General features: G+C 44.0%; 1 protein-coding gene across 5 annotated transcripts in view; it reads right to left on the bottom strand.

The window, feature by feature from the left end:
• Positions 1-18,011, bottom strand: part of mapkbp1 (mitogen-activated protein kinase binding protein 1) — a 53,384-nt gene that overhangs the window by 4,113 nt on the left and 31,260 nt on the right. For 4 of the 5 annotated variants that reach the window (XM_018764163.2, XM_018764168.2, XM_018764166.2 and 1 more), the window contains 14 exons: positions 15,437-15,562; positions 14,816-14,886; positions 13,121-13,242; positions 10,990-11,065; positions 10,516-10,627; positions 9,358-9,421; positions 9,126-9,248; positions 5,587-5,744; positions 5,374-5,426; positions 4,448-4,693; positions 4,221-4,348; positions 3,909-4,054; positions 684-863; positions 70-148 (listed from right to left, as the gene is read on the bottom strand). In XM_018764163.2, coding sequence (XP_018619679.1) covers positions 70-148; positions 684-863; positions 3,909-4,054; positions 4,221-4,348; positions 4,448-4,693; positions 5,374-5,426; positions 5,587-5,744; positions 9,126-9,248; positions 9,358-9,421; positions 10,516-10,627; positions 10,990-11,065; positions 13,121-13,242; positions 14,816-14,886; positions 15,437-15,562 — 1,684 coding nt within the window. The remainder of the gene's footprint in view (positions 1-69; positions 149-683; positions 864-3,908; positions 4,055-4,220; positions 4,349-4,447; positions 4,694-5,373; positions 5,427-5,586; positions 5,745-9,125; positions 9,249-9,357; positions 9,422-10,515; positions 10,628-10,989; positions 11,066-13,120; positions 13,243-14,815; positions 14,887-15,436; positions 15,563-18,011) is intronic. The other variant, XM_018764165.2, reaches the window with a different exon arrangement.

The raw sequence follows: 18,011 nt of genomic DNA, 5'->3' as shown, positions 1-18,011 counted from the left end.
TGGAGAAAATTACATTCTCTACCAGAGGAAAATCATTTGTCTGTTGCTGCAATGTTGCCTGAATTGTACCTGCCAGCGGAATTCTGGGAAAGGAACCTGGCGGAGATGCTGCCAGTCTCAACTGTGCTCGAGCTTCTGGTTCGACTTCCTGGACAGGAGAAGAGGAGGACAGTGAGAAACTCTACGTGTTAGGCAGGACAAACTGCACTCTCAGGTGTGAGTGTTACATGAATCCACTGGAACATGGTTACATACAATTCATCGAGAGACCCAAAAACTTCATTACAATGATATCCATGGATGCAGGAGGCAGAAACAACTTTGGGGAAGGAACAGGAATTGAAGTTGAGGGGTCTAACATTATTTAAAAAAAAAAAAAAATTAAAACCAGCATGCAAGGAAAAATTAACTATAGGTTGACATTTGACAGAGGGGAAGAAAGAAGCACAGTGCAGGTAAAGCATGAGTTTGCAGGCAGCTTTCTCAAGACTTCCTCCAATCACCTGGGATGTGTACCATGAATGACTTGGGGTAATGTAGTAGTACAGAAAGCAAGGAAAACCCACAGAGTTTCAAATTCTGTGTGGCTGGGAGGAGAGCAGGCAGATGTTTCAGTAGGACCTTCTTGACGAGTACAACACAAGTTTTCTTAAGTTCCTGAACACACGTGTGGCCAGTCCTACCTGTGTTGAGCTCTGCCAGGGTTTCAAAATGCTGCTTCAGGAAAGCCTCCTGCTCTGGGGTTGGGGGCGCTGCCCCTTTGCCCCCGACCCCCACAAAGCCTTCCTCATCCTCCTCCAGCTCGTCTCCCTCCAGTTCAGAGGAGTTACCATCCACACTGAGCGGCTCCGTGGCTTCGGAGTCTGAAACGGATGTGTGTGCGATGGGTCACATGGGCCTGACCAGGAGGCTACCTACCGAGAGCCAACTCCTACGCACATCTGCCTGAAGCCACTGCATCATTACCCTGCTGATACTACTTGTAACCATGGAACAAGGGAACAATCTTTTAGCGTTTCTACTGTGAATACAGCAATCTTTGCCCACAGAGACATGCTTTTTGTGCTATGGCATGACTTGTATTCATTGCATAAATAAAAAAATGGGTACACACATAAGTACAGTTATTTCTCAGGGACATGCAGGGAGATACAGGGCAAAAGGTAAAACAATTAGCTAAAGACACCGCATGTGATGATCATCAGGCGTAAACGATATATAACTGTGTGTCATCGGCATACGAATGGAAAGTCACAATGTGTTTGCGAATAATGTCACCCAATGAATGAGAACAGTAAGGGACCCAACAAAGAGCCGTGTGGAACACCATACTGAATCGTAGTTGAGATGGGGGGGTGCAGTCATCAGATTGCAGTACAAATCGTTCACGGTTAGCTAAATACAAACTGAACCACTTCAGGACAGTACTCCTTAGTCCAACCAGGTTTTCAAGTCTACTCAGTACGATACTATGGTCTACAGTATCAAATGCAGCACTCGAGTCCAGTAACATAAGAATAAAGCAACACCAGAAGAGATGAGAATATCTTTAACAACATGTGCGAGTGCTGTTTCAGTGCTGTGACCAGTGCAGAAACCAGACTGAAATTTTTCAAATATATTATGACGATTAAGATTATTTTACAATTTAGGAAGCTTTAGTAGAATTTTGGATAAAAATAGTAGATTGGACATAGGTCTATAATTACATGGGTTATTACAATCCAGCCCATCCTGTGTGTCCCCCCTCCCCCTCCAGCCTTGCTCCCTGTTTTGCCGGCTTGCTGATGATATGTATGTGTGTATATATGTGTGATTATAATCCAGATTCCGATTTTAGAATTGTTACTTAATCTAGAATGTCCAGGAGGGGTGGGCAGCCACTGGCCCTTGGACCCCCCAGAGGTTTTTTCTCCCTCGATTTTCAGTTGGGAGTTTTTGTTCCTTTCCTCCGTGGCCATGAGGCATACTTATAGCTCTATAAAAGCATTGTATTATGATAGTTGGTAGTCAACTGTCGTCTTTGTTCCTTTAGCTGATGTATTTGTTTTTCTTACCTTATGCCTGTGTTAAAGCGCTCTGTGTCACTGCATGAGAAGAGCGCTCAATGAAAATAAATTGAACTGAATTGAAAAAAGGTATGAATGAGCAAGCAGGACACAAACATATCTGAGCAGAAGTAAAGATCATTAAAACTCGGGCAACATTTCAGTTAAAATTACATTATTTGAGCAGGAGCTTCTAAACAGCAAATTGTACCAATTACATATGTGATGTTTTTTTTCCACCAGCGCAACTTTCAATGTTAAGCTACTTACACTTATTTACCTGTTTATACAGCTGGGTAATTTTACTGGGGCTATTTAGAGTGAATACCTTGCTCAAGGGTACTACAGCTAGAAGTGAAATTTGAACCTATGATCTTTGGGTCCAAATGCAGTAGCTCTAACCACTAGACTACCAGCTACCCTACCAATTATATATGTGCAGGTGAGTACAACTGTCATTATTGATTTAGCGTGTGCGTGTGTGAGAGTGATGGGGGCGCGGTGGCACAGAGGGTTGGACCGGGTCCTGCTCTCTGGTGGGTCTGGGGTTCGAGTCCCGTTTGGGGTGCCTTGCGATGGACTGCCACCCTGTCCTGGGTAGGTCCCCCTGTGCCCTGCGTTGCCAGGTTAGGCTCTAGCTTGCTGCAACTCCTCTTGGGACAAGTGTTTTTAGTCAGTGTGTGTGATATTGTGGAAAAAAATTTGGCATAACTCAAACAAAGGACCCAAGATAGGAGAAACCATGTTACGCTTGGGGTGCCTTGCGGCGGACTGGAGTCCCGTCCTGGGTGTGTCCCCTCCCCCTCCGGCCTTACGCCCTGTGTTGCCGGGTAGGCTCCGGCTCCCCGCGACCCCGTATGGGACAAGCGGTTCAGAAAATGTGTGTGTGTATGTGTATATATATATATATTTTTTTTTTAAATTACATTTTCAGTCGGTGGACCTGAGCAAGAACTGGATACTTGAGAGTTAAGATTTAATAAAGAATAATGAAATGCAGAATTGCAAGAAAGATATTAAACTGTAATTAAATTGTGTGTAAGGCTGTATTGAATTACAGCAGCAGTTCCCAGTCCTAGCAGGCCCTGTGTATATGCATACACTTGCAATTACCCTTCAGTCAGTTATTCAATGAATGTCACATGATTCCAATGACATTAAGGATTTCATGTCATATTCTTTACATTATGGATATATAAGGTTTTACATTGAGTATAATGTGAAATAAGCAACTTTACATCCCAACCAAAACCAACAACCCAAAATGCCATAATAAAGCCTTTATTTCTGTTCAACAGGGATCTGTTCCATCATTCTGGGCTTTTGATCAGTTTAATCCAGTACTAACTATATTTCAAAAATTACCAAATTAAGAACATTTAAAGAAAAAATAAGACACCCCACTGCAAAGCTAATGATACCTGTGCCTATGAGATATGAACTGAAAGTTAAATGTGAAACATCTAGTTCACTTAATGAAAAGCTGGAGGCTCATTCACTGAGTTTAGTCAAACGAAAAATCCAGATGCAAAAAAACTCTCCAAGAATTGACTGGCAACTGCTCACTTGGGTGCAACATGTTAATAAAATCTAACCCCTAATCCCATTCTCCAAGGATAAAGAAATGTTTGACATTTTGATCGTGCTAATAGGTATTCTTATTTCTTTCCCCTTTTAGTAGGGGAAAGTGACAAAAGGACAGAGTGTCATCCATGCACACTTGAAAACTTCTACCTTATCCATGAAGGACCTGCATGTTCCTCTCATACAGTGGGGTGTGGGGCATGAACATTTTTTGTGTGTGTGTGTGTGTGTGTGTGTGTGTGTCACACATAGATATGCAAGAGTACTGCCTCTGACCCTCTCCAGGCTGCTCCGGGCTTGACAGTCGGCTGATGGAGAAGTCGACAGAGCAGGCACTGTCTGGGCTGTGCTTGTCGTGACACTCGCTTCCCCGGTAACACCTGCCCAGGGGGCCACGGGGAAACTCCTTTACCTGGTACTCCCTGCAGCAAAGTAAGTGGCACTATCAAAATGCCCTCAGTTGCTTTCCATACATCATTGAAAGCAATGAAAACAAGACAAAACACCTCAGATCTTAGAGAGAGATGAAGTTCACAGGAGAGGAGAAATGTGTGCAGTGTAAGGAGCTGTGCAAGGCCCTGGCATTACCCGTCCACAAGGCTAGTCCTGTCCTCCATGCCCTCCGGGTACAGCACGGGCCCCTCCATCTCCGTACTCTGGGGGGTCAGCCAGATGCTGTGCGGACGGCTATAAACCAACGGACCCCTGTCCTCCGACTGCACATTAAAGGTGCACACACACATGTTGTACTGCTTCTGCTCTTGAACAACGAGCAATGAAGACTGCCTGGAAATGCGGGCAGACAACACACTCACCGGAACAGCAACAACCTGAAGACTCGTGGTGCTGCCCAGCTCGTTCTCTCTTAAGTGCCCTGTAGGTACAGCCTTGCCATGGGGAGGCAGCATAGCAAATGACTCCAGCTGCCGTAGATCCAACATGGACTTCACCACTAGTTCCACGCTACCCATTCGTCGAGACCAGCGGCGGCGCGGTCGGGCCACTGGAGCTTCTGCAGAGGACTGCATCTCACAGTGTCGCCCTCCTGCGCTGCTCTCCTGCTGGCCAAGTGTGTACCACAAGGTCATGCACATGGTACCAATGAGTTATTCATAGCATAGAGAGCCTAGAAAAGAACAATGTGTTTTACAGTAACAATGTCACATTGTATTGCCCAGCAGCACTTTTCTGTCCTGCTCCTAGCAACACTGTTTGGCCCAAATGACAAATGTGTGACTAAGATTTCACTGAACTAATGCATTTTTAGCAGGCACACACTTTCAAATGCATTATTCACAAATACGAATGGTTAGAAGACAAGTATGTTATGCATAAAAGGCTCCAGTGGTAATTTCAATTAGTAAGTGATTACACAGGATATGCAAGTGTTCGTTGTTCAAGTGTTCATTGTTGAACCTTAGCACTCATTAACTCTTTCATAAAATAAACATTTTATTAGCACAAATGGAAGGGCACTGTTCTGTTAATATCTTCACCAAAACCAATAGTCCAACAAATCCCTTTTAATGCCATTCAGCATTAAGCAAATTGCACAATTCAATCCACACTAAATGAGCAGCTCAGTGGGAAGAAGAAGAAAAAAAAAAAAATATCACTGCAGACAGTGGGCCACTAGCAAGAGATCATTTAGAGCCACAGTTCACACACACTGTGGAGACACACAAAAGCTACGAGGAAGATGGGCAAATTGAGAGGGAATGGAAAAGGAGGAACGACAGACCTTCTTCTGGTCCCAGGCGTGAGCGCTGCGCATGTCCGTCCTCTCCACGTTACCTGGCAAAGACACGTTGAGGGTGAAGCAACACCGCACACAAGCCAGACCATCCACTTTCCTAAAGAGCTACGAAGCGATGATGGCCTTTCAGGAACGTCGCAGCCAGACCTTCCAGCACATAATCCAGCATAGCTACAGAAATAAGTACGTGGCTGTTACCCGTCTCATCGCCCGTACTGCTGCCAGAAGACATGTGCAGAGAGATCTCATCTAGGACTTCTTCATCCTCATCTTCCTCTTCAATGCCATCTTCCTCTACATCCTTGTCACTATCCGAGGAGATGGCAGTCAAAAGCGGGGCGCTGTGCACCTCTCGCCTGGAATAGTCAAGCGTGTCCTGGGGTTACAATCACACGTGGGCTGCTTGACACTTACTTGGTAGCATAGTGCAGCTATGGCACTGCAAGAGCCCCAAGTTTTGATGGTTAATGACAAAACGCATCACACATGTCCAGATAAATCCCCCGCACACCTATCCACCATCAACTGGTGCCAATTCATTCCTGAATATGAAGCAAATACAACCTGGTTGGATGAAGGGGTACTGTCTTGAAGTGGTTCGACTCATGTTTAGCTTACCGTGAACAATTTGTACTGAAATCTGATGACTGCACCCCCTTCCCCTCAACTATGGTTCAGTATGGTGTGCCACAAGGCTCTGTGTTGGGTCCATCACTGTTCTCGCTGTATATGTTACCATTGGGTGACATTCACAAACACAATGTGGATTTCCACTCATATGCTGATGACACACAGCTATATGTATCGTTTAAGCCTGAATCCATCACATGTGGTTTCTTCAGCTCATTGTTTTACAAATATAAAATTATGGATGAGTAAAAATAATTTCTCTCGAACTGCCAGTAAAACAGAGGTACTTGTGGTGGGGGGTGATGCCAAAGCTCTCAACGTAATCACAGAATCGTTGACAACAAATGGTATTAGTTTCAAGTGTACAGATTGTGTCAAGGATTCGGGTGTCCTGTTGGAGGGAAAGCTATCATTCGTATCTCAAGTAAATGCTTTGACTAAGTCATGCTTCCTTCAGTTAAAAAGCACAGCTAAATTACAGCGATTCCTATGTAGACAGGATGCTGAGAAACTGGTTCATGCTTTTGTTTCAAGCAGGCTGGACTATTGTAATGCTTTATTATCGGGTTGTCAATACCGGACTGTATCCAGGTTACAGCTAGTACCAAATGCTGCTGCAAGAATTGTCACTAGAACTAGGAAGTATGACTCAATAATACTGGTACTTAAAACGTTGCATTGGCTCCCGGTTGCATTTAAAGTTGATTATGAAGTCCAACTTTTGACCTATAAGGCAGTGCATGTCATTGCTCCAGCTTACCTTCGTGAAATTATTGATTCTTTTATCTCAGGACGATATCTTCATTCACTGGATGCAGGTTACCTTAAAGTACCTGTGATCAATAAGACCTCAGTAGGCAGTCATGCCTTTAGTTATAGAGCACCTAAACTATGCAAAACTCTACCAGTTACTGTCAGAAATACCCCTTCTCTGTCTGTCTTCAAATCCAGACTAAAGACTTACATGTTTACTCAGACATTCCACCTCAAAATGTAATTCCCACTTGCCTGCGTCTGTTTTTACCACCTTTATACCAATGCATATTAAATTGACTTGTTTAAGTTACATATTCCTAACTCCATTCTTTCTTCTTGTTGAGCATTGTCTCCCTACATAAGACCCGAAGAGGTTGGCCGATGGTTAGACAAATCCCTTGTTGACTGAAGATGACAACCCACTGCCATGATGGCCGAGACGTACCATGTTGAGCTGGGGATTCAAGCTACCATATAGCAACAATATTACTACTTAATGTAATATTATTACATTGTTACTTAATCTAGAATGGGAGCTTTTGTTCCTTTCCTCCATGGCCAGCAGGCATACTTATAGCTCTATAAAAGAATTATATAATAGTTGGTAGTCAACTGTCTTCTTTGTTTCTTTATCTGATGCACTTGTTTTTCTTGCCTTATGTCTATGTTAAAGCACTCTGTCACTGCATGAGAAGAGCACTCTAAAAATAAATTGAATATTGAAAATCCAGCTAACAGAAATTACTTATTCCATCATCTTTTCAGCAGAAGATTTCTAGCTCATGTCAAGCCCATTCCAAGTTCACCCTAAATGATGCCTAATGTCAGAAGAGAAAAGTTACGCAGCTCACTAAGACGGAAGGAATGAGAACGATTACTTCTTTAATTGATATCAGCAAAGCCTTTTCTGAACAGCACTTTATTACAGTAGAAAACATGGGCAAGGACCTCAAAACGGTTCCTCGTCATTCTATACACTGGTCAAAAGTGGGCCGCCCACATTGGTAGGCGTAATATGCTTGCTACTTTATAAATACAGGCAGTCCCCGAATTACAAACAAAATTCCGTGTCCTCAGTCCGTGTTTAAGTCGTATTTTAACATAAGTCAGAATAGTTAGGTATGGTGGGCATCGAATATCAGTTTGCCACGTTTCACTTAGTATATCGTATACCTTTCTATGCATAAAAAGCATTAAAGAAACACTAAAACATCTTTAATGTAACAATACAGTCATAATGCTCTTCTCCAGTAGATTGTATCTGCTAAATGAAAAATGTAAATGGAATGATAAAACGTAACTACAGTATTTATATTAGAGACGGAAAAAAGAAACGATAATAAATGTTACTACTGTGATGAACAGAGGACACTGTCCCAAGTGCAGGATCGTTTATTCAGGATTAAAGGACTAAACGTGTTCTCGTGGTCGGGGACAGGCAAATAGTTGGTCAGTCAGTCAATCAGCCGAGGCGAGGATCCGAAATCGTGGTCGAGGGACTGGGCAGGTGGTTGTCATCAAAAAGATGTGGAACGGGGTTGGAAAACGACGAGGGACGGTACTTGAAAGAGCAGAGAGGGAAGTTGGAGAACGTGCGGGGAGAATTGTCTGGAGTGATATTCTGTAACTGAGGTGAAGTGTCTATGTAGCAGAGTGCTCTTTCAGAGGCGGGGGGGAGGCAGCGTGTGCATGCATGCGCAAAACATTAAAGAAACTAATATGTTCGCTTTTTCCGTTGTTTGTTGGTGTTTCACCTTTTGCTTTGTAATTTAGTTTCAATTGTGATCGTTTCCTTTTTCTTGGATGTATCACCATCACTTGCATCACATTTACACTTTGGTGCCATGGCTGGGAGGGTTAAAAAAAAAAAAAAAAAAAAAGCCAAATACAGCAACAGAAGACACTTAACAGAAAAAGGAAGTCTGTCCTATCTCGGGCTCACACGCACTACCTACGAGCCAACAAATCGCTGTAGACGTGCAATGTTTCGATGCAAGTTGCAAAGTAGCACCTGTTTATTATTGCAAACCATTACAGTACAGTATACAGTAACCTGAATTTTTAATATAAGAGGCTTAATTATGAAGTTTTCATTGGATTGTTACTTAAGGGTGACAAAAAACACCCCACTTCCAGTCAGTAAGGGGGTTGTCCGTAAGTACGGGTTGTACGTTAAGTCGGACGTTCGTAACTCGGGGACTGCCTGTAATGATTTCATAGTCAACTTTCTGTGATGTTCTGTACTGACTTGAGACAAAGGCTGTGTCACATTTAAATAAGACAATATAAGCACAACAGTGCAATACAGAAGACCCAAACCCAAAATATGTGAGCTGAGAAGTGTGTTTTACCTGAGAGACACCTGCTTGTGCAGTGGGTTCTTGTGCACCACTCCAGCCTTCTGTCTGAGCTCAGAGAGGCGCTGACGCATGCTGATTGTGAGCTCGGGGTTCAAACGCCACACAAAGATACAGCTGGAAGGAGCCAGAGGAAAGTCATCAGGCTGCCCTTACCCAACTCGCATCATGACGCTACAGTCAGCCTTTCTCACAGATAGAGAGAGAGAGAGAACCACTGCCCTACCTATCTCCCGAAACGGAAAGTAGATGCTTGCAGTCGTTGGTAAATTTCATACCCGTCACGATCTCTGTAAAAAGAAAAGATGACACGCAGGCAGGCAGAAGATCACGTGAGAATGAATTCCACCTAATTAAAGCAGCACAGGGGTGCCTTTCACAATGCCTGGGTTCAATCCCCATTCAGTCTGTGTGAGGTTTGTATGTTCTCCCCGTGTCCGCATAGGTTTCCTCCAGGTGCTCTGGTGTCCTCCCACATTCCAAAGACATGCTGTTCAGGTTCACCCATAGGGTGTGAGTGACAGAAACAGAGTGTGTTCCACTGATGTATGAATGAGTGACCCATTGCAAGCAGTGCATCTAGCAGTGTCATTCACATCGGTGAATAAGGTGTGTGAGCTCATAACACTACATACAGTTCAAGTTCATTGGAAGTCACTTTGGAGAAAACACAGAGAAGGGTCTGCTGAATGAAGTAATGTAATTGTGGCAGTGAAGACGTGGTCATTTGTCCAAGGCAACCCTGCAATGTTGTTGTGCATAAGACTGAGGTGCCTACACAAGGCACAGGGGAACATTTATACCCTGCTATTGCAAGCTGAAGCACGGTGCTGCCATTAATGAGCTCAGTGCAGACCATGAAACTGGCAAGATGGAACTACAGTACAGTGAGACATGAAGGATGAAGGGGTGACAGAGAACAAGCTCAACACCCCCAAGGTAAGTGAAGCATATTTAAAGGGGGAGGCAGACCTGAAATGATAATTCATTTGAAAGCACATAGCAAGCAAAGTGTGCCTTGGACATGTAGCAATGGACCCTTGCAGTTACAAGGATACAAGTAAGAAGTTGGAGCAGAGAAGAGGTGTGTGTGCAGTGACAAACGTTATACACTAGAGCTGAAGAGGATGGCGACCTTGAGTTTTGATCTGACCAGAGTTATATGAAAAGAGACACTGCGCTTTGCCAGTGAAGACGTGATGACTGGAAGTCATTGATCCCACCAAGATGCTGTGCTGTGAAGTAGGTGATGGTGAGAAGATGGTACATGGTACAAGAGCGCATTGCAGAACAACGTTGAGTGACGTGTGAACATCTTTGCAGCCATTGTTCACAGAGCACTGGGAAAACACACACACTGGTTCACAGCTTTCAGTACCATTACCTGAGTGTCCAAACATAGTGGCCACACACTCTCCAGAGTAGAAGTCAAAGATGCTGATGTTCTTATCTGAGCAGCTAGTGGCCACATACAGCCCTGATGGGTCAATCTGGACCTGCAAGGCACAGCAAGTACAAGAGCAGCCTGAGTTCATTCTTACCACTTAATTTACCATTACGGAGTAGAGAACCATGATTATTTGCAAGGTTTTGGTTTCAGCCACTTTATTCAGAGAACTCAGCTGCCTACTGAGAAGTTATAGTCATTGCAGTGACTCCCTTCATTTCCTAAGCTATAATAAGCCTGTAGCTGAAGGTGTGAGTAGCAGTTTACAAACTGTTTACACTTTCATGCTACCATAATACCATGCTACTTTGAAGTGGTGTACAAGGTTCTAGCAGTTAATGGGTAGAGCCCATGCCAGGAAGCAGTTCATGCACCTGCACCAGCTTGGCAAGGGTGTCAGTAACCATTTACCTTGATGAGAGTTCCATCCTCCCCTTGGGAACCCTTGTACACCTTTTTCTGCTTGCCACTGCTGATATTAAATATCCTGTGGGTGGAAGAGGTGGAGAAGAAGGAAGAGAAAGTAAGGTGCACAGCTACAAGGCCACAGGGCAAACCTGCTGAGGTCTGGAGACACCACGGAGCATCAAGTACACCTTTGGTAGCCCTCATTCACCTATAAGAACTTTGCACTGGTCAGTCTCCAGTGTTTGCAGTGCCATGAAGGAGCTCTGTCCGAAAAGGCATGCTTTGCATTCTTGACAGTCCTGCAAGAGATGGCTGAAGTGTTCTTCTGTTTCCCAGAGTACCAATTCATGCCTTTCAACAGGTTGTGTAAGTTTAATGCCCTTGTTTTTGACTGTTCTACAATTTCCTAAATCCAACTTTCAGTTCAGTTTCCAATGCCCAGTAAATCCTACTTTACTTTAGAAATTGATCAAACTATTATGCAAGTACATGATTTAACCCACTTGTGTCACACAGATGATTAGACTTTGGTTGAGAAGATTGCTTTCAGTGATGGAACAGCTCTTTTTGCAATGAGCCCTGAGAGATCCCCCCCCTTACAACATTAGATGTGTTGACATTCCATTAACTTATGAAATAACCAACTCTTTCACAGAACTTGTAGGGGTATTTCAAAAGCCTCCACAAACTGTATTTTCTTGATAAGCTGATGAGGCATTGCAGTGCAAGGTGAAGGAAGGGGTGAAAGGCACACAGACCAAAGCCTGCTTCGCTCACACTCTTCCTAATCTCTTCCTGTATGTGAGCAGCACCACCATGCTAATCCACTTGTCCTGCTTCAGATCAGTGCACCTTTTCTCCACAGCAGAGCACTGCCAGACAGCTCAGGGCACAGGCACACACGCACACACCCTATGCACGCATACTATATAACAACACAGGTACAAGCAGCTGAGTTTTCTCCAAGATTCTTTCCACAGTTCAGCAGAACTACACAGTTCAGATGTTCTTGAAGACAAAGGAATGTCAGTACTGCACACCTGCCTGTTATAATGCATTACTTTAAAGATTAGGAGAAGCAAAAATGAATGTCACATCCCCTCAGTGCCTGAGTCCCTGCGTTGGGGCCCTAATTTCGTCATCGAAGCTCATTACCTTGTACAAGACCCAACAGCCTCTTCCACCACAGATGCAGCTTTCTTACAATTCCTGCAATGAATGGCTCAGCTGTGAGCACTAGAGGTGTAAGGTACAGGGCTCTCAAGCTGCCAGTGCCAGGGATGCCCCTTTAGGCAGGAGGCAGGATTCAAACTTGAAAAAGGCAGCAGCTCTGAGCACTACACAGCCTGCTACCCCAGACTTTGAAGAATGCAGTGGATACTCCTCATGATCTGCCACAGAACTTTGGTTTTTTGCTGGCCTTTTGCATTTTGTCTTCTTTTTGATATGCATTTATCACCTTTACTGCATGTACATGTATTCATTTAACAGGCACTTTTCTCCAAAGCAACATACATCTCATAGAAAATACAATGCCTGCATTACATAAGCAGAAAGACAGAGCCCAGACATGTGATTAAGTGCAGTTAATTTCTTTCACCATATGAACCAATATCCATCACGAGTAGCTGCAAAAACTTTGTCCAGATATCAACAATTCCTGATCATATTCTTAGTTATTAATATTTAATATATTTAAAGTATATAAATATTTACATTACAGGAATAACTTTGTAAATGTTAATCCAGGCTCATGGGCTGGAACATGTGAGTTTTCAGACCCTTTTTAAATATGGATAGAGATTCCAGAATCCTGGACCACCAAGCGGGCATATGTGGAAGAGCACAGCAGTCTGGTTGGGGTGTAGCAGATGATCAAGTCTTGTAGATATCTGGTAGCATTTAACCACTTTGGTCTGCCTACAATTATTTACCCTTTTACAGATCTGGGTAATTTTTTTTAATAACCATAGCAAATTAGGGTAAGTACCTTGCTTAAGGATACTACACACAGAGGTAAGGTATCATGTTTTGTCCAGGCCTCTGTGGTAATTTGCTGGAAAAGAACAAGTCTTGAGACATTAATTGAACATGTGCAGATGGACAAGAGCACAGAACCAGTACACAGACTCACCTGATGTTCCGGTCCTGGCAGCCAATGGCAGCATACTTGCAGGTGGGGTCCACATCCATATCATAGAGGGTGGTCTTGCGCACAATGTGGTGGGTTCGTGTGAACTCGGTCCCTTCGCCTGTCTGCAGCGAAGACCAACAATTAAAATTGTGCCTGCACTGCAATGTGAATGAAGTAAACCGGACGATGCAGCAGAAATGCTGTGACTATGAGCTGGCAAATGGTTCTCGTACATGAAGAGTCATATGTGGGCTTCACGCATTCTGAGGGCACGCATCTCAGAGCCATTTTTAAATGGAAATTTTGTCAGAAACTACTGTTGTCAGCAGGTTCATTTAGCTATGCTTACCGCAGTACTCGAAAGTACCAGAGTGCCAGAAATACCGCTCTCTGACTTTTACCGCACCTCTCAATACAAACAAAGTTCCACTGGGACTTGACATCAGTGCTGAGTGGAGATGGATCGCAGTGCACGGCCCTTGTATATCACACCAGGCCACAGGACTCGCATACCTCTCTGGACTGACTCTGCCATCAAGTTATTGTGTTTTTGTCCAAGTCTTTCATCAATACAAAGATTACCCAAAGATCATAGGCTATAAAGATGTTAATACTATATTTCTTCCCTTGGCAGATTTTCTAAGCACTTTTCAGTGACATTGCTACACAAAACTTATTTCTATGTAACACAAAGTAGTTATTTATACATTTCCTATTCTGTTGGCCCCATCCTTAACCACCAAGTACATACCAGAATCCTGTTGTATTTCTTCAGTACATTCCACGTCGACCTACATTAGGTCACACTAACCCTCTTTTCCAGAGAATTATTGCACAAAAACTCTTTTTGCACTACCGCTTTTAAATCGGTTTGCATTCTATTTATTGTACTGACCACACCACTGCACTTTACACCATGGTTTTCTTGCATAGTGTTCTTAGTTTAGTACTTAGTTATTGTGAACTGTGCTGTAGTAGAGGGCAACATACTATGTCACACCGTGGTCCAGGAAAAATGCAATTTCAGTCCAGTGTCTTCTAAACATATTGTGGAAGTTACAAAGTTGACTGACTTTTCTTTATTTTTTCCACCTGAAGATGCATTCTGAAATGTAGAGTGCTCCTTCAAATCGACTGGCTCTTAGAGCTGAGCAAACATGGTAATTATTAAATCGAACATTTAAGTAGAGTCTGCTGGACAACATCTGAGAAAAGGCCCTTCCCCTGCAGGTCCATGCATCAGTGAATTAGCCTTGGGAGAGGAGAGAAAAGCACACCTAAAAGGATTGTCTAGCCACTTGTTACAAGTAAGTCCCTTGCTCCCCAGAAAGGATAAGAAGTTCTGGAGAACAGCAGCAGAGAAGCAGAGTGTCTGCTTCAGGTGTGCTGTTCTGAGGCACAACACCCAGGTGACCCACCTAAAACGTAGGAGCAACACAGAATGGAACACACCAGACTTGAACAACGTGACCTGGATAAAAAGCCACGCAGGACTGGAGAAACAGATCCAATGTGTACTGATCCCATTTGTTTCAATGGGCTCAGCAGGTAGATTAGGGCCTGGACTTGTCCCAGGAGGCTTCTAGTTCAGGATCCCATTGAAGGAAAGCAGAGATGACCATAATGCCTGTTATGGGTCAGGTTATATGAGGGGACATGAAAGAAGGGGGTGTCACCGGTGACCTACACTCCTACCTTTTGTGCCGTCCGAAAGTAGACGCTCTTGTCGGCTCCACAGCTGATCATCCGTACCTTACTGTCATTACCTGTAAATGAAGGGTTTTGGTTACCATGGAAATCAGGCTCCAATGTGGCAGAACGAGCTCCCCCTTTCACTCAGAACTGCTGAATCCCTTGCGACATTCAAGAGTCTCAAAGCTTGCATCTTTCGGATTCACTTCTCCATTATCTAGTCCATGAATTTACTTTATCACAAAAACCTTTGCACCTTCTCTCAGCTGTACATGTGGCTACTCATGTAATGTATGATAGTTTAGTGACGAGACAATTATGTCCTTCAAGAAATACATGTCTGCACCTGTCCGTCTGTGTCTTGAGATGTACTTTAACTATGTTTAGAGTCAAGAATTAGTATGTAGTAAATAAATAAATGTAAATGGGTTTACAGTTTTAAAAAAAAAAAAAGTCAATGCAGCAGTTGTGTAACTTAAGTCTCACATCAACTACAGAACAGGGATCTCATATCAGCACTTTGAGGTCTTTAAAATTTAATTTTAAAAACCTCTTTCAGGTGTTTATGCATCATAATATTCAAAAGCTATAGTAAACTGAGTAAGAAATTTGTTGGGTTCTCACTGGCAAAGCGCACGGCTGTAATGGAGGAAGAATGCTCATCCAGCGTCTGCAACAGGCTGTACTCTCGCTCGGCGTCCAGCACGTGAATGAGGCGGTCTCGGCTGGCAGTGGCCAACAGCTTCAGCCCTGAGAGACACGCAGGAGAGTCGCTATTAGCACAGAGCCCACCGCAGCAGGGAGACAGTACCGCAGGCTCGGTGTGGGGGCCAGCAGTGAGCCGGTGACATTGTTCACTTTTGACCTCCAAGGAACTCACACTGAACGTTCTGTATAATGGAAGAAAGAAGCTGTACAAGTAGAAGAGCCACAATCGGAACTCCATGAGTTGAATTAATGCCATATTGGTACCCCCTCATTGTCAGCACCAACATTCACCTGCAACTTACAATATTCAGAAACCTATAACCGTTTACCCATTTTACCACTGCTCAGTAATCTCACTGGAATAATGCAGGGGTATGAACCTTGGTCAAGGGTACTACAGCTAGAGGTGGGACTCAAGCCTTCAACATAGGTCCAAAAGCAGCACCTCGAACCACCAGAGTATGAGCTGCCCAACAACTCTCCAGAGTCCTCAGCAGGTTTTAGTGAAACTATAATGATGCATCAGGGAAGCTTTGTGGAAAGGAGCCTCGCCTCAGAGAATACTCAACTCAAAGAGAAGTGGGGCCAACTTGTCTGATTCATACCTCCCCACCCAAATAAAATTCAACTGGATATCTGGTCCAGGGGGCCCTGGTCCTTAGCATAACTGAAACAGTCTTAATTGCTTGAATTTGTAATGGTTTATCCAGATGTTCCGTCATGTCAGCCAATGATAAGGACGCTCTAGACTACAGCCATGTCCTCCCAAAGGCTTGCCCATTGCTGAACTGGTGGTTTACACAAAGAGTTTCAGTTGTGTCATCTTTGGGAAGCTAGCATTGTGCGTCACTAGCCATTGATGCCAACTTGCACGTTATACTAGCGGCTGTACATGGGTTTGTTTCTGCCTCGCATGTTCATTTCCTGCTTTAAAACAAACATTCACAAATGACTCTTTAATAGGATTTTTTTCAACATGACACAGCCCAACGTAAGACTGTCGAGGGGGGGGGGGGGGGGGGGGGGGGAACCCCACTGAAAGACCATGTCACTCATATCTGCTATTCTACCGAACCAGAAGTTTAACATTTAACCAGAAATGTTTGACTGATTATATTCACTTCATTACTATTATTTACTCCATTCATCCCACTACATACGGTGTTATCACACATTACTGTGAACTGCATGCTGAGAGAAAGTTCTAGAATACAAAACTGGTATTTTTCCACATGGGCAGAGAAAAGTGACCCAACCCCCACCCCACCCCCACCCCCACCAAGCGGAGACATGACAAAGATTCTGCAGAACATTAAGTGTTGTATGCAACAAAGTGTCCCATTTCAGTCTCCAAAGAACCATATATTCTCAAAAAAAGTTCAAATTATTAAAATTTGACACTGGAATGTTTACAGCTTCTGCGCAGTTCATTCCAATGAATGTGTTGCAATCTCCATTTCCCCAAGAAGTAGAAGTTAACATACGGAGCTGATCCTGCAATATGGCTGGAACAACCTGAAGCGCATCAAGTCACATGTGCCCTGATTGAGTGGAAAAGCAACTGATAGGGAAGGTTAGGGCTGGGACACAATTACTAATACTTAAAAACCTCTCGAGTTTCCACCACCACAGGCTAATCGGCTCCACGGACACCTTCCATGCTGAGCACATGGCTCGGTTCTGGGTCACGGGCTCCAGCTGGATGCGAGACCTACACATCCAGCTGGAGCCCGTGACCCAGAAGTATGTAACAGCACTCAAATGACCAGTATTTCCTAAAAATTATTTCCTGCTCTACGAATTTGGGGATTAGAGGACTCTAATCCTGAAGGAGTGGCTCTGAGCTTGTGCTCCAGTAAAGTGGGTCAGGGCAGTCCCAACAGCACTGTTGGATCGAGGCCACCTCATCGGAGGAGAACATTGACCCCCCAGGCCAATGCAGGCTGGTGCCTTACAGTAAAAATAAGGTGTGAGGAGGCCCCCCCTCTCCTTTCAGCCACAGAGTACTCTGCCATTCACTTGAACTCCACAATGGACTGGATAATGGAATTGTGCTCAGAGATGGAGGGAAAACTAGCGAGAAAAATGTAAACGTTCAATGCAAGAGTGAGTCCTCCCTAGCACATGCAGTACCTTTGGTTATGCTGACAGCAGGCATTTGGAGGTAGTGGTGGCACACTGCCAAGGCAAAAGCCTTCAGCTGGTCACATTCTAGACCATTCCTGTCCTGTGTCCCAACGGCTGGAGCCTCCCAGAGCCACAAAGGCTGATAATTCTGCTTCAAGGGTAGCCAAACCGCACACGCACGGACACAAAGATGCGCGCACACGCACGCACTCTTTAATTTCCCCTCATGTAATCACCGTATTCATTAAGCAAGATGACATCCATTAGCCTGGCGTGTAAGGAGAACAACTCTGGAACTTTCTGGCTTCCCTGTATCAGAGAATACCAGCTGTATGGTATTAATCCATTTTGTCAGGTAAAGAAG

This window comes from Scleropages formosus, chromosome 15, assembly GCF_900964775.1.
Source record: "Scleropages formosus chromosome 15, fSclFor1.1, whole genome shotgun sequence".
NCBI classification, from domain to species: Eukaryota; Metazoa; Chordata; class Actinopteri; order Osteoglossiformes; family Osteoglossidae; genus Scleropages; species Scleropages formosus.
This window is presented reverse-complemented; position numbering and strand designations above follow the sequence as displayed.